Below are 22,180 nucleotides of genomic sequence, written 5' to 3'. Positions count from 1 at the left end.
GCAGCATCATAATGTGGTGGCGTATTCCTCACGACAGTTGAGACCTCATGAAGTTAGTTACCCTACGCACGATCTGGAACTCGCTGCGGTCGTGTTTGCCTTGAAGGTGTGGAGGCATTATCTCTATGGGGTTAAGTTCCAAGTCTTCTCCGATCACAAGAGCTTGAAATATCTCTTTGATCAGAAAGAGCTTAATATGAAGCAGAGAAGGTGGATGGAATTATTGAAGGACTACGACTTTGAGTTGAATTACCATCCGGGAAAGGCGAATGTAGTGGCGGATGCGTTAAGTCGGAAGTCGTTATATGCGGCTTGGATGATGCTTCAAGAGAAGAAGTTGCTCAAGGGATTCGAGAGTCTAAAAATTGGTGCTCGAGAAGTATCTGGAACCTTGTGTTTAAGCCGATTAGAAATCTCGAGTGATTTTAAGTCCGAGCTCCTAAAGGCTCATGAAAATGATGAAGCGTTATGGAAGGTGTTACCGGCTATCGAGCAAGGAAAATAGTGGAGAGTGTCGGAAGAAAAAGATGGGTTATGGAGATTCAAGGGTAGGATCATTGTGCCGGATGTTGGCACTTTGAGGCAAGATATCTTAAAGGAGGCACACAAAAGCGGATTCTCCATTCACCCAGGAAGTACTAAGATGTACCATGATTTAAAGGCGATGTTTTGGTGGCCAGGTATGAAGAATGATGTGGCGGAATATGTTTCAAAGTGCTTAACTTGCCAAAAGGTAAAGATTGAATATCAAAGACCTTCTGGGATGTTGCAACCTTTAGAGGTTCCGCAATGGAAGTGGGAAAGTATTGCAATAGACTTTGTGTCGGGATTGCCAAGGACTAGGACTGGTTTTGATGCTATCTGGGTGATTGTGGACCGACTGACGAAATCAGCCCACTTTTTACCCGTTCGGATGACTTACACCCTTGAGGAGCTAGCTCGGTTATACATAAAGGAGATTGTGAGACTCCATGGTGTACCTGCTACTATAATCTCTGATAGAGATCCTCGTTTCACTTTGAGGTTCTGGGGTGCATTTCAAAAAGCCTTTGGAACCCGATTAAGCTTGAGTACAGCTTACCATCCTCAAACAGATAGTCAATCCGAGAGGACGATCCAAACCCTAGAGGATATGTTGAGAGCTTGTGTTTTGGACCAACCGGCGAGTTGGGATCGGTATATGCCGTTAGTGGAGTTTGCATACAATAATAGTTACCATGCGAGCATCGGAATGGCTCCATATTAGGCATTGTATGGGAGGAAATGTCAATCTCCGCTATGTTGGTATGAAGCTGGAGAGAAAGGCTTGTTGGGGCCAGAAATGATAGCTGAAACCACTGAACAAGTTAAGAAAATCCAAAATAGGATGCTTACGGCGCAGAGTCACCAGAAGAGTTACGCCGATCAGAGGCGGAAGCCCTTGGAATTTGAAGAAGGAGATCATGTTTTCCTGAAGGTTACTCCAACCACAGGAGTTGGTAGGGCGATTAAAGCAAAGAAGTTGAATCCTCGATACATTGGTCCATTTCAGATCCTGGAGAGGATTGGACCAGTGGCGTATCGGATGGCTTTACCACCTCATCTTTCGAACCTGCACGACGTGTTTCACGTGTCGCAGCTTCGGAAGTACACTCCTTATGCTAGCCATGTGTTAGAACCTGAATCGGTTCAGTTAAGAGAAGATTTGACGCTTCCAGTGGCTCCAGTCAGAATTGATGATACTAGTATCAAACGGTTGCGTGGAAAAGAGGTTTCATTGGTCAAAGTGGCATGGAGTCGAGGCGGTGTTGAGGAACACACTTGGGAACTTGAATCGGAGATGCGAACGGATTATCCGCACTTATTCTCAGGTAACTGGATTTGAATGTTGTGGGCAAAATTCCCAATTAGGTGGGTAGGATGTAAGACCCGGTTAATTAACAGCTAATTAACCCATAAATGAGAATTTATTCTAGAAAGCCAAAAATGTTATTTTTATGGCTTAATATGATAGAGGAGATTGGGACGAGAATTTCGGTACCAATTTTATAGAAAACGGACCAAGATTGGACCGAACGGGCCAAACCGATCCAACCGGACCCAAAATAGGCCCTTGGCCCAACTAAACTAAACAAAAACCCTAGTTTTCAGCACTCTCTCTCCTCACTTATCACTCAAACATGCTGAAATGGAGTAAGGGAGGGGAAGAACACTCTCTCAAACTTCTATCTCTCACTTGATCTTCAAACCACCATAACTTTTGATCTAGAGCTCCGATCGCTGCACCGTTTGTGGCCACGCGTTCACCGTGGAGAGCTCTACAAAACCCATACAATCAATCTTGAGGTAAGCCACGTTTTTCTCTTCGAAATTCCAGCCCTTGTTTTCGAGTTTCATGGGTAAAATGTTGAGATTTTGGATTCTTTGATGTTATAGGCCCAACTCTCTTGAAGGAGAAGGTTAATCTTGTCTCCTTGGACCTTGAGTGTGGTAAGATTCTCAACCCTAGTGTAATTTGTTGTTCTATGATGTTTGGGTATTGAGATGTTGTGTATGGATATGATGATTGTGGCTTAGGTTGTGTATATGTGAATATTGGAGCTTGATTGGTGATTTTGGAAAGCTTGGAAGAGGGTTTTGTGTGATAAAATCTGTTCTTAGAGGTATTGAGACCTTGAGAGCTTGTGGACAAGAGGTTTGGAAGTGCTCCGGTTGAGCGTGGGAAATCGGCTAAGGTATGGTTTTGGTTTCCCGTATCTAATATGTAATGTGGTAGGAAATACTTAAGCTAGAGGCCCTAAGATAGGCATTGAATTATTGATGTTGTTGAATGGTTGAGATATATGATGTGATCATATATGTGATTATAAATATTGATGCCTTGATTGTGTGATATATGAGAAATGCATGTTGTGATATATGCTTGATGGATGATTGAGGTTGAATTGATGGGTGATACCATGTTGATGGTGAGTATGATGTTGATTATGTATAATGATGGTTGATTGGAAATGGTATTATTGGAAATTAGGATGAGGGAGGATGTATGACATGATATTGTGTTTGTCCTTTAGCCATTTGATTGAGAAGTGTTAAAAGGGTTGAATGGTGATTTTGGAAACTTTGGTAAAATGTCAATGTTTGAGTTGAAGATGGCTTGATGTTGATTTTGGTACATTTTGATTGATTTCAAAGAAAAGGGATAAAATTGGCATGTTTTGATTGATTTTGAAAAGAGTTGAAAGTGGCTTGTTTTGAAAATGGCACTTTATGGTTTTGTATGAAAATATGGTTTTTGGGCATATTTTGACGGGACATGACTTGGAGTACGGATCTCTGATTTGTGCCAAATCTATTTAGAAATGAAATTAGATCCGGGATGTCCATGCCGTTCGAAGAACGGGTGAAAAACGATTTAAAATGAGAAAGTTACGTCCGTCGGAAGATTGGGGTTGAATCTGTGAATTCTGCAGCTTTTAACTTAGAAAATTTTTAGCAGAATGACCCCCCGCGCGTAGGCGCACTTGGCGCGTACGCACCGTTCTTCGAGAAAGCACCATCCACGCGTGCGCGTGGTGTGCGTGAGCACGTCGATGCGCTGCACCAAATGCCCAGCCATTTTTCAGAGAGTTGTGCCAGAGTTGTGCCAGTTTTGTGCCTGGAGCGCAAGAGCACCCACGCGTACGCGTGGTTGACGCTCGCGCGTCGTTTGGCTATTTTCAACCCGCGCGTCCGCGCGTATGACGCTTGCGCGTCGATGAGATTTTATGGCCATCCACGCGTGCGCGTGGAGTGCGCGTACGCGTGGCCCTGTTTTCATCCCAAAGTTGATTTTTGAGTTTTAAAAGCCAAATTTCATACTTCTAAGCCTCCGATCTCACCACTTATGTCTTAAATCATTATGATATGCCTAGCATGAGAAAAAGGGCTAGTGAATGTGGTAACTTGCGAGTGAAGCAAGGGGAAAAATGAATGATCATTGAGGATCAAAGATGATTATGTGAGATGCGGAGGATGGCGGTGGAAGTGCTTGTTGTGCCATGGGCCGAAGGGCCATAATTGTTAATGAATTGGCTGGTTATTGATTTAACCGTGAGCCGGATGGCTAGATTATTGCCGTGTTACGGCGGAGCCATGATTATGGCTAAGTATAAATGCATATATGCTGTTGAATGAATTGTGAATGTTTGCACTTCCACCATCAGAGATGAGGGTTTCCCTGGGAGGAAGCAGTGGCTAGCCACCACGTGCTCCAGGTTGAGACTCGAAGCTCTTTTGACCCTATGTCGTAAGTATGGTCGGGCACTGTGAAAGGCCCGGATGAGCTCGCCCCCATAAATATTCACCAGTGAGGGTGATGGATATGGATCATGATTATGATCAAGTTTATGATGAGTATAACTCGAGTTGGGGATGCGCGACAGAGGGACAGTCCAATGGTTAGCTACCAGGACTTGTCGGGTTGGCTCTATAACCGACAGATGATATCATCAGCCACTAGGGACAGGCATGCATCATAAGCATACTACATGAATTGTTTGAGATTGCCTATTTGACTGCATATTACTTGCTAATTGTCTAAATGCCTTATCTGTTCCTATTTGTAAATCTCTTGTCTGATATAACTGTGTTTGCTATATTATACTCCTGCTGGTGGTTGGGAGGTCTGAAGGAATTGGAAAGGGAAGTATTAGTTAGACTGAAGGATCTTTAGTCAGTTGCCACTTACGGTTTAGTTTGTTTATAAGCTTTGATATTATCTGGAGGAAGTTCTAGGATTGCCTTCGACTTTCCTCTATTATTATGTATATATATGTGGAAGCTGTTACCATGCTGGGGACCTCTGGTTCTCACCCATGTGGATTTTGTGGTTTTCAGATGCAGGACGCGAGGCTTCTCGTTGAGGCATGCTGGAGACTTCTGGATTAGCGAAGATCCTTTGTTCTCGGGACTCTGTTTTGGTTCATATATCTTGTTTAGATACTTTTATCTCCATTAAATAATACAAACTGTGATGACTCCTTCTAGAGGGGATTTTGGAGAATAGGTTTCTGTATTTGTGTCCCTTTGGGTTTCCTTTGGGGTTTCCTTATTTTATTATATGTATATATTACTATGCTCGGACCGGTTATCTTCGCAATCGGATTTTGAGTCTTGATATTCCCGTTTTTGACACTCTTTGTATATATATGATCTCGCGTTAGCTTATCCCTGTTCGTTATGTTATCGATCGGAGTGTTGCGCGTTTGAGTTACGGTTTTTGTTTACCCCTTTTTCTACAAAGGCTCCTAGTTATAATCAATTACTCATACTACTATACGTACTAAATTTTTGTTTTAGAGGTTGTAATACCTTGCCATCTCTGAATTATGACTTAAGCATAAGACTCTGTATGGTAGGGTGTTACACTAAATGCAATCCTTTTCTGTTCTCGAAGCGTTCAGATGTCGAAACTTTTTCTTCCCTTGACTGCTTTGCTTCATGAAGGAAAGGTCCTCAACTTGGCCAAACTTCTTTTAGGGCACATTTTCAAAGAACTTGGCCAATTCGTTCAATGTCTCAGAGACAATAGTATTATTAGTACAGGTGGCGCTCTCTGGCTCCTCCAGCTATGGCTCAATGCCATTTTTGAGAAGTTTATGACGAAACCTGGAGTTGGGGGCTGACTATAAACCGAACTTCCCAGACACACAAACGGATGAGGACCGATTCTGGGCTGTCTTTTCTCTTTTCCATTCTTGTAAAGATTTTGACAATGAAGATCTGGATTTCGCCCCCTTTTTATGCCAAAATCGTGGTCCTGCATGGCTCGATCGCCTACTTTTCCCACATGATACAGAAGAAAATGAACTGGCTAATCGAAATTGGGCAAATCTATTGGCTGTTCAGGTAATTCTGATAGGATTTTTCCAACACAAGAAAGAAAAACTTAAGGTGACATTATATGCCCCTCACTTTACAGCCAGACAGCTAGGATTTTCACAGGCCATTCCGATCCCTTTTCCTCGGAATAAGAAACTACTTTGCCATGTTACTCTGACTTCCCAACGTGACCTTGACTTCCTCCTTACAACAAATCAACAACATAATGATCACTTTAATTTTCTTGTTTATGACTGCAATACATATATCACTAAATCTTGTCTCGAATGGTGGACTACCTACTATTCTAAGTATAATTGTACTTTAGAAGCAATCCAGCAATCTGCCATTCGAATAGATCCTGCTGCAGAAGGTTCTCCCAAAATGTCACAAAAAAGAAAAGCTGATACTACAGCCTCTTCCCATCAACCACAACACAAAAGTCAAAGAACTCCTACTAGAACTTCTAGAAAGGTAACCACTATCCATTTACTATTCCACACATAATCATATATTTTGAACTAATACATATTGATTTTTGATTTTCATTTCTTTATTAGTTACGATTACAACTATCAAGTGAGAGTTCTGATGGGAACGAGCAAAATATTCAGAAAATTTTTGCTGCTTCTCCCCAATCGAAAGACATGGCTGATTCAGATCCTGGTCCTCAGCTGGTACGGAAATCCAGACTTCTTTCGGTAATACAATCATCTCTATACACATTTCATTCAAATTGAAATAAATTTCGAATTTATAATTGTGTACCTTTTATACCAGCCTACCACTATTGCTCATTCAATTTCATCCTCTGCGGCTCCTGATCAACCAATTCTGCAACAACATGACCCAGAGCACTCCACATCACATGACTTAATTCAATTCACAGGGCCTATTTAGCCAATTCCAGCTGTTTTTCCACCTCCTCCTCATACAACACAGGTGGTTGATCCGACGGCAAATCCTTTGCAGCATTCTCTAGCGGACACACATATACTTGAGTCAATTTCACCAGACAATCAGACTGCACTTTCTGCAGAAAACCAAGTAGCTTCAGATTCTGATTCTGCTTCTAGAATCACTGACATCACCAATTCAGATTCTTCCCGATCTAGGGTCTTAGAGACTCCTCCCAAACCGCCTAGACAAGTGTCTGAAACACTGGATGCCTCCACTACTCCCACAAGTGCTACATTGGCCAGTTTGATCTCTGTTTTGGACCAAGTTCTTCAAGAGGATGAAGTGCCTGTACCAGTGCCAACACTTCCAAGGCCTGCTACATTAGGACCTTCTTTCGAATTAAGTGCTGACACCCAAGAACAGCTTCGATCTCTTATAAAGCTTTTGGATCATCCACCTGCCACATGGGTTAATGATGCAATTCTTAACCAACTTTTGACTGAGCTTTTAAATTCTTCCATTAAGCTCTCAACTCCCTTACTTCATTCTAATTCGATTCAAGAATTCAAATAACTACTCAATGAGAGTGTAGCTTCCCAATTTCAAATCCAAGAAACGGAGACAGAAGAAGCGAAGGTCCAATCTAATATAGAGAGTTGTATTACAGCCTCTTGACCAGTTGAAGTCTCTCGTGAAGCATTCGATTTGAGGATTGCTCATGCTATTTTCATCCAAGCTTTTTATGACAAAGAAGAAACAAAACTTGAAGCAGAACATGCTCAAATTAATGAAAAACTTACCAGAATACGTCAAAGACGAGCCATCATAGCCAAGCCTCTAGCTTCCGCCCAACAAGAACAACAACATCTCATCCAGGAACTTGTTTCGATTAAGACCAAACAGGAGGAATATGAAGAACAACTCAAAAAGATCCAATTCGACAAATTCAAACAAGCTGAAATACTTTTAACTTTGGCCAACAGGAGGGCAAATCTACGCTCTGATTTAGAGAAACTATTAGCACCTTGAAGTTTTTCATTTTTCTTTGTATGACTATCTTTTATATTTTCTAAACTTATGCATGTTGAACTTTTAATTCAGCCAACAATAGTATTGCTTCAAGTATTTTTCATTAATCGAGTTCATTACTCTTTCTGACTCGATATCCTTAATCTGATAAGCATTTCCAGAATATGTTCCTATTACTTGGAAAGGACCCTCCCAAATATGAGACCATTTACCAAGAAATTTTGATTTCTTTTTCATTGGCAAGATAATTTTCAAAACCAATTCACCTACATTAAAAAACTTTTCCTTGATTTGATGATTATAACTTCGAGCAATACTTGCTTTATGTCGAATCATGTTATCAAGTGCCAAAATTTACTCCGAATCTAACTCGCTCAATTTTTCGAACATTGCATTCCAGTAATCATCGACTGGTAAATCACTCTACTTTGATATTCTTAAAGTATTTAAATTTATCTCTAGTGGTAGCACTGCATCATGACCATACACCAACTTATATGGCGAAGTACCTGTCGAACCCCTTGGTGAGTTTCGATAAGCCCACAATACTTGGCTTAAAGTTTCATGCCATTTTCAAGGCTTGTTTCCAATATGTTTTTTTTTTTATCAAACTTATCAAAATCTTATTTGCCGCTTCTACTTGTCTATTAGCCTGTGCATAATAAGGGGTCGAAGTAACCATATTAATACTTCTCGAAGTTGCAAAATTTTTAATCCGCTGACCAGTAAACATCGTTCCTTGATCAGTACTTAATGTTTGAGGAATTCCAAATCGATGGATAATATGTTCCTCAATAAATTCTATTATCTCACCTTGACTTACTTCTATCAAGGGAATCGCTTCAACCCATTTTGTAAAATAATCAATTGCTACTAAGATAAACTTGTGTTGTTTTGATGAAGGAGGATGAATTAACCCAATTAAATCCAAAGCCCAACCTCTAAATGGTCATGGCTTTATTATAGAATGTAATTTGGATGCTGGGATTTGTTGAATTGAGCCATGCTTCTGGTATTCTAGGCATGCTTTTGCATAATCAATGCAATCTATAATCATGGATGATCGAAGTAACCATATTAATACTTCTCGAAGTTGCAAAATTTTTAATCCGCTGACCAGTAAACATCGTTCCTTGATCAGTACTTAATGTTTGAGGAATTCCAAATCGATGGATAATATGCTCCTCAATAAATTCTATTATCTCACCTTGACTTACTTCTATCAAGGGAATCGCTTCAACCCATTTTGTAAAATAATCAATTACTACTAAGATAAACTTGTGTTGTTTTGATGAAGGAGGATGAATTAACCCAATTAAATCCAAAGCCCAACCTCTAAATTGCCATGGCTTTATTATAGAATGTAATTTGGATGCTGGGATTTGTTGAATTGAGCCATGCTTCTAGTATTCTAGGCATGCTTTTGCATAATCAATGCAATCTATAATCATGGATGACCAATATACATGATTGCGATATAACACCCATCTCATTTTCTTTCCATGCTGATGAGGTGAAATTCACCCAAAGCAATATTTTGGTCATTTTGACCTAAACATCTCGATAGACTCCCATCAATACCTTTCTTATACAATTCATCAGCCATTAAACAAAATTCGTTGCTCGCAATTTCATCTTTCTATCAACTGGGATACTGGGATCTTTCAAGTACTGAGCAATAGGCTTCCTCCAATCAATATCCTCCCACTCATCAACACACAAAACTTCTCTTTCACCTGCAGGTACTAAAATCTGATGAATACCTGCCAATGTCTCAAGGGTTCCTGGGCCGATTTTGTACTTCAAAGCAATTTGGGCTAATTCATTAGCCATTTCATTTTGAATCCTTGGATTATGAACCAAAGAAATTTTTTGAAAAGAAGTTAACAACTCCCAAGCAGTTGTCAAATACTTTTGTAATCTCTCATTATTACATTTAAATTCTTTCGATAACTGCTTCAAAACCAACTGGGAATCCCCTAATATCTGAACTTCCGAAACTCCCTTATTAATTAAGATTTTGAGGCCCAAAATCAAAGCTTCGTACTCTGCCTCATTATTCGAATAAGGATATTTTATTTCGAATAAAAATTTTGATGGAATTCCTTCTGGTGAAACAATTAAAATTCCAACTCCTGCGCCATCTTTATGTTTTGACTCATCAAAATACAACTTCCAATAATCGACTTTCACTTCGATTACATTTGCCCCCTGGTCATTTAGATCTTTCGAATTATCTACAAGAAAGTCTGCAATGACCTGTCCTTTTACAGCCTTGGCTGGGACATATTGTAGATCGAACTCTGTTAATGCTAGCATCCATTTTTCCAATCGTCCGCGCAACATCGGGAAGCTTAACATATATTTGATTAAATTAGTTTGTGCAATAAATTTTACCGATTTAGCCACCATATAACACTTTAATTTCATACAAGCATGATATAGAGACAAACACAATTTTTCGATCGGGGAATACCTCGTCTCGATATCAGTTAAAACTTGACTAAGGTAATAAACTGCCCGCTCATGCCCGTTTTCATCATCTTGGGCTAACATATGCCCTATAGTATTTTCAGATGCTGCAATATATAATTTTAAGGGTTCAGATGGTCGAAGATTCGCCATAATCGGGGCTTTAGACAAGTAAGTCTTAATCGAGTCAAACGCCAACTGATGTTCTGTTGTCCATTTGAATTGTGAATCATTTTTCAGTTTCACTAAAGGTGCAAACACTCTAGTTCAATCTGAAAGATTCGAAATGAATCTTCGAAGATAATTTACCTTACCCAAGAAGGATTGTACTTCTTTCTTCGATTTAGGTGCAGACAATGCCAATATCGCATCTGCTTTATTTTTGTCGATGGCAATTCCTTTTTTATGAACAGCAAAACCCAAAAAATTTCCAGCCGATACACCAAAAGAACATTTCAAAGGATTCATCTTTAAGCCTTTCTTCCTCATAGTAAGGAATGCTCTCCTTAAATGATCAATGTGCCGACTCACCGAAATCGATTTAACCATAACATCATCGATATACACTTCCATAAATTTTCCAATAAATTCATGGAAAATAGCATTCATTGCCCATTGATATGTTGCCCCAACATTTTTCAAACCAAAAGGCATAACTACCCATTCATATGTACCTAATGCCCCAGGACAACGAAAGACATTTTTAGCTACATCCTCTTCAGCAATGAAAATTTGGTTATATCCAGAATAACTGTCCATGAAACTGAGTATTTCATTCCCAGCTGCAGAATCGATTAACATATCCGCGATAGGCATAAATTATTCATCTTTTGGGGTAGCATTATTCAAATCTCGAAAATCGATGCATACTCTCAACTTCCCATTCTTCTTCATGACAACGACAATATTCGACATCCACTGAAAATAACGTGCAGTTTGATTAAATTTTGCTTTGATCAAGCGTTCTATCTCTTCTTTAATTTTTATATTAATTTCAGGAGCAAAATGTCTTGGAGTCTGTTTCACAGGTCGAGCATTGGGTTTCAATGCTAATCGATGTTCCACTAGTGAACGATCGAGACCTGGCATCTCATGATAATCCCAAGCAAAATAATCTTTAAACTCATGTAAAAGATTAAAGAGTTCAGTTCGAAAAGGATCAACAAGATCCTTACAAATATATGTAATTCGAACATCATCAGGAGTTCCCAGATTATCTTCCTCTAAGGGATCTTGAGATTCAAACTTTTTATAACAATCATCATCTTTTATTGAGTATTTTTCAAAACCCAGTGGTTCTAAATCATAAATACAATCAAAAGTGAAATCAATAGAATCATCAGAAACGGAAGAAACTTGATCATTAATTAAATCAACATTACTTATATTTTCTACACAATGAGCCTCTGCTATTAAATCGGCAGTCCCGCTTGCATCATTATTTTCATTACAAGAAATAGGAAAATCATAACTAAATTCGACTGAAGACGCCGAATCGAACACACTACAACTAATAACATTACTACCCTTATGTGACTCAACTTCATCAGAAGAATCAACTTTATTCTCTAATAACTGAAAATTATTTAAATAATTATGTAATGTTACCATGTAATCAGAAACTTTCTCAACCTGGTCCATAAAGCAGTTTCTCCAAGACCTTCAAGAAAGACAGTCCCAACCAATCGGCTCAAAACCCAATTCTGGATAACGTAACTTCACCGAGAGGCCTTCAGAGGATAGATAGCAACCTTCACAATTATAAGAATTTAGTGTCCAATCAACATTCAGAGGCTTCAATTTAGAATTGTACATCCTAAAATCAACGTGCAGTTGTTCGGCATAAAGGTTTGAATCTGCCTTAATGATTTCAGGTTTACCATCTTTTGTCCATAGAAGAACACTCTGATGCACGGTGGAAGGAACTGCACCTACACCATGGATCCAATCTCGCCCCAGCAAGGTATTATAGCTTGCTCTTGATGGAATCACCACAAAAATAGTATTATGCTCAGACGAGCCAACTTTCACAGTCAGAGTAACCAACCCTCTGGCCGGAGTCGTGATGCCAAGGCATTTTGGCCAGTTTCACTGACCTTTTCTTTACTGTTTTTAGGGTAGTTTCATGCATTTCCTTAGGAAATAAGCTAGTTTTGGGTAGATATTCACTTACATCTTGATTCAAGCATACATTGTGTATTTTACATGATTTCATGAGGATTTTGCATGAATTTAAGGACAAATTGGATGTTGCATTTCCAATGACTTGGACTAGAACTTTGATGCACTTTATTGCTTAATTTCAGGACAAAGGAAGCAAAGAAGAACCACATTAGTGGCTACGTTAGTTGCACTAACGTTAACACTAACGTGGAATGGGAGTAACTTGCAAAGTTAATGAGAAAAGTGATTGCCAATAACGCTCTCAAAGCCATCATTGCCCACGTTAAGAAATAGAGCTAACGTTAGTGACACTTAACATTATCACTAACGTTGAACCAAGATCATGAGTGGCCACGTTAGAGTCCACATTAACCTAGTTAACATGGCCTCTAACGTTAAGAAGGAAGGGGGGAGCCAACGTTAGTGACACTCAACATTGTCACTAACGTTGGCCAAAGCACATTAAGCCACGTTAACTCCCACGTTAACCTAGTTAACGTGGAAGCTAACGTGAAGGAACAAAGTGGTCGACAACGTTAGTGACACCTAACATTGTCACTAACGTTGGAAGAACACAAGCCCCAATGAGCCACGTTGACTCCCACGTTAACCTAGTTAACGTGGAAGCTAACGTGAAGAAAGAAGGTGATCGCCAACGTTAGTGACACCCAACATTGTCACTAACGTTGGAAGGAGCCACACATGCCACCATGAGCCAACGTTAGTGACACTCAACTTTGTCACTAACGTTGGAGATGGCTAGCAAGGCCACGTTAGAAGCGACGTTAACCTAGTTAACGTGGACTTTAACGTGGAAAATAGGGGCAATTTGGAACGTTAGTGACAATGGTAAGTGTCACTAACGTTCTCGAAGGATGGCAAGCCTACGTTAAAAGAGCCACGTTAACTAAGTTAACGTGGGCTCTAACGTAGGGAAGGGGGAGGCTTCTCAACGTTATTGGGAAAGTTGAGTCCCAATAACGTGTGCGAAGGACATAGTGGAAACGTTAGTGGCAACGTTTGTGCCACTAACGTTGAGGTTAACGTGGCCTTTAACTTTGGTGAGGAACGTTAGTAAAAAAGGTGATTGTCACTAACGTTCTCGAACCCATATTTTCACTGAACGTTAACACCACTAACTTCCTGAGCCAAAGCCCCTGCCCACTTCATACTTTCTCTCTGCAAGTAAAAGCTAAGCCCAATGAAGAAGAGAACTGCTTCCAACTCAAGATCCAAAGGCCCAAGACTTGAAGAATCAACTAGAAGAACAGAAGAGTAGTATATATAGGAGTATCTTTGAAATATTTTGGAGAGTTGGAAATTATAGGGAGACTCTTAGCATAGAACTACTCTCTGTATTTACTTTCTCTGCACTTCTAAGTTTTTATCATGTATTCTCCATCTTTGTTTTCATTTTCCAGAGCTATGAACAACTAAACCCCTGTCATTGGGTTAGGGAGCTCTGTTGTAATTTGATGGATCAATACTAGTTTTCATTATTCTTCTTCTATCTTTTCTCTTGATTTTACTTGAAAGCATTCGATCTTCATCCAATTGAGTAGTTATCTTGAAAAAGAAGCTATTCATACTTGGATCTCTTCTGAACCTTGAAAGAGGAATGAAGAGATCAAGCTAGAAATGCTTTCTCATGTTGGACCAAATTGGGTTTGGATGGATATGTGACTATAATCCTCTCAACACTTGGTTTGGGAAATGCATGTGGTATAATCAGTGACCCTACTTCATCTCTTCTCATGAGCAATTGACCAAGGAATTGGCTATTGATCAAGATTTGAGAGATTGAATTACAAGAAATTGTAATTCAATCACTTAAGATTGCCAAGGAGATCAATGAGTGCATTGATTGAGGAAGAGATGAAAATGAAATTGATCCGGAGAATGCAACATCTCCTAAGCCCAATGAACTCCCCATTTCTGATCTTACCCATTCTCTTTAATTTCTGTTATTTACTTTAATGAGCAATTCTCCCATTCTCATTTACAATTCTGCAATTTACCTTCCGTCATTTACTTTCAGATCTATAATTCTAGCATTTACTTTCCTGTCAATTACCTTCCAGCCATTTTATTTTCTGCAATTCTCAACTCAAATTCTGGATTCGCTCAACTAGAACAGTCCTCTAATTAAAGTTGCTTGATCAATCAATCCTTGTGGGATTCGACCTCACTCTATTGTGAGTTTTTACTTGACGACAAATTCGGTACACTTGCCGAAGGGAATTTGTTGTGAGACAAGTTTTCCGTGCATCAAGTCGAAGTCCCACTGAAGTCTGTCACAACAATATTTGTAGGGACTAAATCATTAGGATGTTTACCCACTTTGATTAACATCCTCTCAGGTAACATAATGATCGCAGCACCACCATCAATCAAGACTTTATTTACCCTTATCCCACTCAAAGTTGTTATTATATGAAGTGGGCAGAGATGAGACATCTATTTCTCAGTAGGCCGCAAGAAATAACCTGGCTCGTCTTCGATTCGGATAAAGGAAAAGGCTTCTTCATCCTCCAATCATAATCTTCATTAGGGTCACCTTCATACTCCCCCAAATATTCGGTTGGAATGATCGAGGTTGTCCCTATCATATCATCATCTCTTTCATCAAAATACTCTTCATCAACATCGACATCTTTACTCTTATCGACTCCTAAAGACTGGGCTACTCCTTGCCTTTTTCTATTTTTGCAGGCGATATAATTTCCTTGGGATAAGTCTCTCCATCAGAAGGAAAGACAATTCGAGAATGCACAGAAGGCGTTGCCCCCTTGCTTACCTCTTTGCCTGCCTCTATCTGAGGTTTCTTATTTTGATTGAAACTTCTCCTTCCACCTCTTTCTCTCGGATAACCCCTGGAACGACCTCGATAGTAAGAATATTGATTTCGAGAAGGCGCTTGATGCCCCCATTGTGGATTGCGTCGATACATATGATCATGTATATGGAATTCTTGGCAATTCCTAATCTACTGAACACCTATGGCTTGGGATTGGCTTAAAGGTGTAGTCACATTTTGCCGAGGGGCCTTTGAGCCGGAACCTCTATTCGCCGAATCGGCTGCCTTTGGCGCGCTTGTTCTTCTCTATGAGCTAATTCTTTCTTCATCCTTTCCTTTTCGAAGATTGCTGCTACTTCAGCATCAAAGACAGTATTGCATTGTGAACACAGAGATACATCCCGGTCTTTGATTTTTTGCTGAACCAAGAAATCCAGCAAACCATCCCCTGTTCTAGGGTATACAGATCTCACCTGTGACTTAAAATCATCAAGAGTCACGTCAAAGTCATAAGACATGCCAACCATGTTCACTCCTAAACAAGGTTCGACATAGCTAGCATCAACCTCGAATGGATCCACATCAACCTTCATCTCTTTCTTGCCATCGTCAAATTTCAACCGTCCTTCCATTATTGCTTCTTGAATCAAATCCCTGAAATGGATACAACTGTTAGTCGAATGACTTGTTGCTTGATGAAATTTACAGTAAGGCTTTTCTTTTAAATCTTTCACAGAAAGTAAAGTTCTGCCCTCAGGCAGAATTAATTGTTTATCTTTAAGCAACACATAAAAAATCTGATCAGATTTCGAAATATCAAAACTATACTTCTTTCCACTTTTTAGTTTTTAATTATTCCACTTTTCAGAACTTGGAAGTTTCTTCAATATGGAGGACCTTTCTTAAGTTCAGCCAAATCGACTTCTATCTCAAAATCGAATTCCTCCTCTAAGGACTCCATGGTTACATAAGCAACCTTTTATTTTCGAGTAAAAGGTTTACTCTTTGACCTTCGCTCATTTCTATACTTTTCTTTCTCTTTTTTCATGAGTGCGGTCTGTCGAACCTTTTTAGTCAAATGGGCCAAATCAGGAATATGCACATTGAGCAGCTTTCTGCGTATATAGAATCCTAACCCCATGGTTGCTATTTTCACTATCTCACTTTCGGGTAATGATACATAACATCTACTTCTAGCATTTTTGAAACGTATTAAATAATCATCGATGGTTTCACCATCTTCACGTTTCAAAGCCACTAGATCAGTAACTGCTACATTCATCTCTCCTCGCTAAAACTGAGCGTGAAAAGCATTTTCTAACTGATTCTATATTGTGATCAAATTCGGTCTGAGATTTGAAAACCAAGTAAATGCATTCTTTGTTAATGAAGAAGGAAAAAACTTCATTTTCAAATTTTTATCATTACCTAAGTTCCCAATCTCGACTAAATAACGAGCAACATGTTCAATAGTTGATTCTCCAACCTCACCAGCAAATTTTGCGACTATCTTTGGATTCTTCACCCCTCTCGGCACTTCAGCCATCTGAACAACTTGAGGGAAAGCAGACACAAAATGTGGTTGATTCATAAAACCAACATTCAGCCCAACCCGATTCAATACTTCTTCCATAATTCTAGTGACTTGATAACGTTCACCACCATGATTTGCACGTAATTTGGCTAAAAAATCATCAGCATTTTGACCTCGGGGAACTACATAAGGGTTTTATTGATTCAAAACATTATTTTCATTTCGAAAAACATTTTCTACTCCTCCGATATTTCCCTTGGCATTATGCTTTTCACCTTCATCATAATCAACAATTCGAGCAATTTTGTCGACTTGTCTAGCAAGACGTTCAAATTTTGATTCATGATCAGCCATCATGGGATTCAGAATTGTAGTCATTTGTTGGGTCAATAAGTTAACTAAGTCATGATGACTTTCCTCCACTTATTGTCGATATACCGCCATTGAATTGGCAGCATTCGAAGTAGAGCCCACATTATAATCGCGAGAGTACTCGGAATGTTGTTGTGGGTTTTGAGTATTGTTTACTCCATTTGTATTCCCAAAGCGGATAGGCGGAATAAAACCACCCACCGGTGGGGTATAACCAGGGAAAAGACCATAAGGAGGCAAACCAACGGTTAATGGAGGTTGATATGGTGGAACAGGGCCACGTGGACGAATATTACGTCCACCATTTCCTGTCTGAACAGTCGTAACTGCTATACTTTCAGTTCCAATTGCACCCTTCGAACATGAAGACACGTCGGCTTGTTGCATGGACACCGGTATGCTATAATTAGTGGATGAACCACCATTCACATTTGATAATTCATCAGCCATGTGAATGATTTTTCCACTTCGCAGTCGCATACACTGAAAAATACTGGAAAAAAATATTTGTTTGGCACACTTCGAAATTTTAAAACTGTCTCACTGGGCGTGCCAATTTGTTTTATCGATTTTTAACAAATCGATGGTGGTTCGATATCTAATGATCTGGGAGCGAAACCTACTCCTCTTTGCAGGTGCCAGTTTTCTAGAAGTGCATCAAAGTGTCTTCGATTAGATGGAATTTGGAAATAAAGATAAATTAAATTATGTAATTTAAGATAAAAGATGGCAAAATAAAGTTTTCAAAAAGAAAAAATTAAACTGAAAACAAAGAAAATGTGTTGAAATTAAACAAAGCAATAAAATGCCTTCGACTCAATCAAAGGACTTTTGACATAAAAATTAAAAATGATGAAATGTAAATTGAACAAAGAAATTAAAGATTGCTTGAAGGATAAATTTACTTGAAAAATAAAGTTTATAGAAAACATAAATGAGAAATTTAAAATTTGGAAGGAACCCTACATAAATTGAACTCAAATGCAGACTCAGAAATTCACTGGGGATGTGAATGTGCTTGAGTGTTTTCTGAAGTAAAATTCCAACCCTAATTTCCTAAGACTTCTTAGTATTTATAATCTACCTTTAGTAACTGATAATTAATTATAATTAATTACAATTAACTATGAATTTGAAATTTCGAATGATTTCTCCTTGGTAACTATTTCCGTCTTTTGATTGTCCGCATTCCCCATAATTTCCTCGCGTGATGGAAAACTTCTTAACTTCTTCACTACTACAACTATTCGAATCAATCTTTTTCGAATAACCACTTCAAGTATCCCATTCAATTTGACTCGCTCGATCAGGAAGCCTCGAAATTGAATCCGTGCTAAAAACCTTCACCTAACACTTGCACACGTGTCACTGCTTATGTTTTCGACCACTTTATCAATTTGAACAATTCACCTTTATCAAAAATATTTTTCTGATCAACACTATTATATATATAATGAAACTTATTATTGATATAATGCTTTATTAGTGTGTTGATATAACTAGCATCCCAACATATATGTTACTAATTTTTTTAATTTTTAAGTGTTAATATAATTTATTAAAAATATTTTATTAAAAATTATTAAAAATATATTTCTATTTTTAATGAATAAAAAATCAAAATTTTCAACTTGATTTTCTGACAAATGCCCCTAAATAATTTTTAGTTTCTCCATATTTTATTAAGTGTCTACTTTTAAATATTTACTTAATTTAAAAAATAACTAGAATGTAATAATAATAGTATCATTTTTTTGTCTAGTGAGTTTTTTTTTTCTCTATATGGTCAAAAGAATATTCTTTATAGAGTAGTGTTCTCTTCGTGTTTTGAGTAGCTTCAAAATCATTGTCTCAGATTAGCCTTTGTACAGTCAATGACGCCACTATGCTACCATTTAATGGTCTGCTTATCAAAAATCTGAAATGAAGAAAAACTCGTCAACCAACAATATTCACCACACAACCCAATCAGTTGTATCCGATGAGGAGGAAGAAACTATAATTGTGTATGATGAAATCGATATACATGAATGTGTGCAGAAGTGTCACCATAGTCTAGTAAGTAAATTACTCACCGATAAAACTATCAATTGTAATTGGGTACACAGTGTGATGTTTAACATTTGGAAAAAGTCAGAAGAATTTCAAATAAAAGAAGTTAAACAAAAAATTTACCAATTTTTTTAACAATGAACATGATATGAACCGGGCTCTCAAAGGGTAGTACCTGGTTATTCCGTAACTCGTGGCTCATTCTGTAACCTTGGCAGCTGCATGTTCCTCCCTGCAACTGAATTTTGCTTAAGCGGAAATGAAGTTACAATTTTGGAACCTGTCAGAACATTGCAAAATAGTCAAGTTGAGGGAGAAATTGGCCAGTTTGGTTGGCGCTAAAAATGAGTGTGGTCTCTTTGATGCTAGCCAGAGACAGGACATTTTATTAAAAGCTACGGTCATGATGCAACTTGATCAACCCATCAGGAAAGGCTTAAATATAAGAAGTGTAGCAGATGGAATCACTTGGGTTGACTTTAAATATGAGCGGCTACCTAATTTTTGCTACTATTGTGGTCTTATTGGACATTCGAAGACTAGTTGTGACAAATAGTGGAACACAGTGAAGAATCTCAAAGAATGTCGAAAGAATTAGGAGCTTGGGTTAGAGCTGATACGATTGGTACAAGAGTAGGGGCTATTGGGAAAAATAATCAGACACCTCCAAAGGAGGATTTCAAGCAGAAAGAATGTCAGAAGGCACAAGAATGTAGACAAGAAATACTTCTTGCTAAGCTAGCTAATCTTTCTGTACATAGCAATAATCCAAACCCTGCCCATGAGGAGACAACGGCGAAGCACTTGCAATAATTAACGCCCAATATGACTGAAAGATATGAGCCAGTAACTCAGTCCCCCAATTCAAGTGAGAAAACACCCCTTGAAAAATCCCACAACAGCCTCAACATCAAAATCCTGGGAAAATGGTGAAGAAAGGAAGGCACACATGGATGCAGATCTCAATAGGTTCATAGCGACAAATAACGATTTAGCACAAGGGAGTAATGGTACAAAAAAATGGAAATAGTTACCGCGTGAAAAGATGAACAGTTTGAATACATTAGCGATACAAAGTAACAGAGATCTAAAATGTAAGCAAATTGCAGATTTTTCAATAACTGAAGAAGGGGCAGAGGATACTAACAAGAAATACAAGATGGTACCATCCAACAGAATGGTAGTGGCTACTTAGCTGGAATTGCTGTGGGTTTAGGAACCTATGGGCAGTTAGAGCTTTAAATAAACCTGTTAGTAAATAAGTTCCAAATCTCTTTTTCCTAATGGAAACGAGACGCACAGCTGCAGAAATGAATCGACTTAGGAAAATGGGTAAATTGACAAATGAGGTGGGAATGGATTGTCAAGAAGAGGATCGAAGTAGATCGGAGGGATTGGCAATTTTGTGGGATGATACAATAGTAGTCGAGGTACTCTCTATGTCCCTTAATCACATTGACATGATTATAACAAATGACAGGACTGCACAACCATGGAGAGCGACAGGATTCTACGGGTGCCCGGAAGCTGAATATAAACACAAATAATGGGATTTACTCAACTCTCTTAGCCAGTCAGTGAATATGCCATGGATAATTTTTGGTGATTTTAATCAAGTTCTTGAGCAAAAGAACTCGGGGGACTGCCGGTAGCATATACTCAGACACGAGGTTTTCAAGATTCAATCCAACAAAACGAATTTCTCGATTTGGGGTTTGTAGGGCATGTATTCACTTGGTCAAACAGTCAGCACAGATACTCAAATATTCAGGAGCGCTTAGATCGAGCTATGGCTACCATTGATTGGACAAAAACTTTTTCCGGATGTGGTGGTACAAAATTTGCAAAGATACAGGTCTGATCACAACCCTTTTTTACTGGATACACAAGGTAGAAAACAGGGGGCGCGACAGAGACATAAGTTGTTCTATTTTGAAAAAGCCTGGTTAAGCAATGTCGGATGTCATGAGGTGGTGCGTCGTACTTGGCTCTCAGGCAGCCATGAAATTATGAGGAATTTGGAGAATTGTAGCAGTCATCTAAATGATTGGAGAAAAACAAAATTTAGGAGTATTCCTATAGCCATTCAGGAAAACCATAAGAAATTAGAATCTCTCTAATCACTCCCACAAATGGAAGATGTGGCTGCCGTAATGACAACGCAAAACACACTCGATGAGCTACTCAACCAAGAGGAGATTTGGTGGGCGGAACGCTCCCGGGCGACGTGGCTTAAAGCAGGTGATCGGAATACACGATTTTTCCATCAAAAGGGAATTCAAATTCAAAATAAGAAACATTATCCAGCAAATTACAGATGATACCGGGGTGGTATATCGAGAGGAAGGGTAGATTGAGGAGGTTGTAGTCAAGCATTTTGAACAACTATTCTAGACAGAAGGAATTCATAATATCGACGAAGTGACTGATGTGGTACGGAAAAGAGTAACACCAGAGAAATTTCAATGCATTCATCCAGAATTTACAAAAGAAAAGGTCAAGGTAGCTCTGGACCAAATGCACCCAGCCAAATGGTATGCCAGCTCTCTTCTATCAATGTATGCGGCACATAGTGGGGGAGAAGGTAACGGAATGGACTCTAAACGCACCAAGCCATAAGGCTGATCCTACATATTACAACAAGATATTTCTATGTCTAATTCCTAAGGTACATCAGCCAACTTATACAAAGGATTTTTAACCAATCTCTCTTTTTAAGGTTTTGTTCAAGATTATGACAAAAACAATGGCAAAAAGATTGAAGCTCATCTTACCAGAAATATGTTCATTTTGGGTAAACAACTTAATTAAGTTACTTTTAAAGAAATAGTTTAAACAATAAATATTTATATTAAAAGTAACTTATAAATAAGTTATTTTATATTTAGTTTTTTAGTTTTAAAAGTACTTATTTTAAGAGAAAAGTGATAAAAAGCTTTTTATTATGAGAGAAGTCATTTTTTTTAACTTCTCTTTAAGCACCAAAATAATTTTTTAGAAAGTTATAATTTTATTTTAAA

General features: G+C 38.6%; 1 protein-coding gene across 1 annotated transcript; it reads right to left on the bottom strand.

The window, feature by feature from the left end:
- Window positions 1–9,375: 9,375 nt before the first annotated feature.
- On the bottom strand, window positions 9,376–11,043 carry LOC112778620 (uncharacterized). Its single transcript, XM_025822921.1, has 3 exons — window positions 10,557–11,043; window positions 10,247–10,448; window positions 9,376–10,123 (listed from the first exon to the last, which is right to left on the bottom strand). Exons 1-3 carry the CDS (start codon window positions 11,041–11,043, stop codon window positions 9,376–9,378), a joined length of 1,437 nt encoding a protein of 478 aa, XP_025678706.1.
- Between the last annotated feature and the right edge of the window lie 11,137 nt (window positions 11,044–22,180).

The sequence above is a fragment of the Arachis hypogaea genome, chromosome 19 (genome assembly GCF_003086295.3).
Source record: "Arachis hypogaea cultivar Tifrunner chromosome 19, arahy.Tifrunner.gnm2.J5K5, whole genome shotgun sequence".
NCBI classification, from domain to species: Eukaryota; Viridiplantae; Streptophyta; class Magnoliopsida; order Fabales; family Fabaceae; genus Arachis; species Arachis hypogaea.
This window is presented reverse-complemented; position numbering and strand designations above follow the sequence as displayed.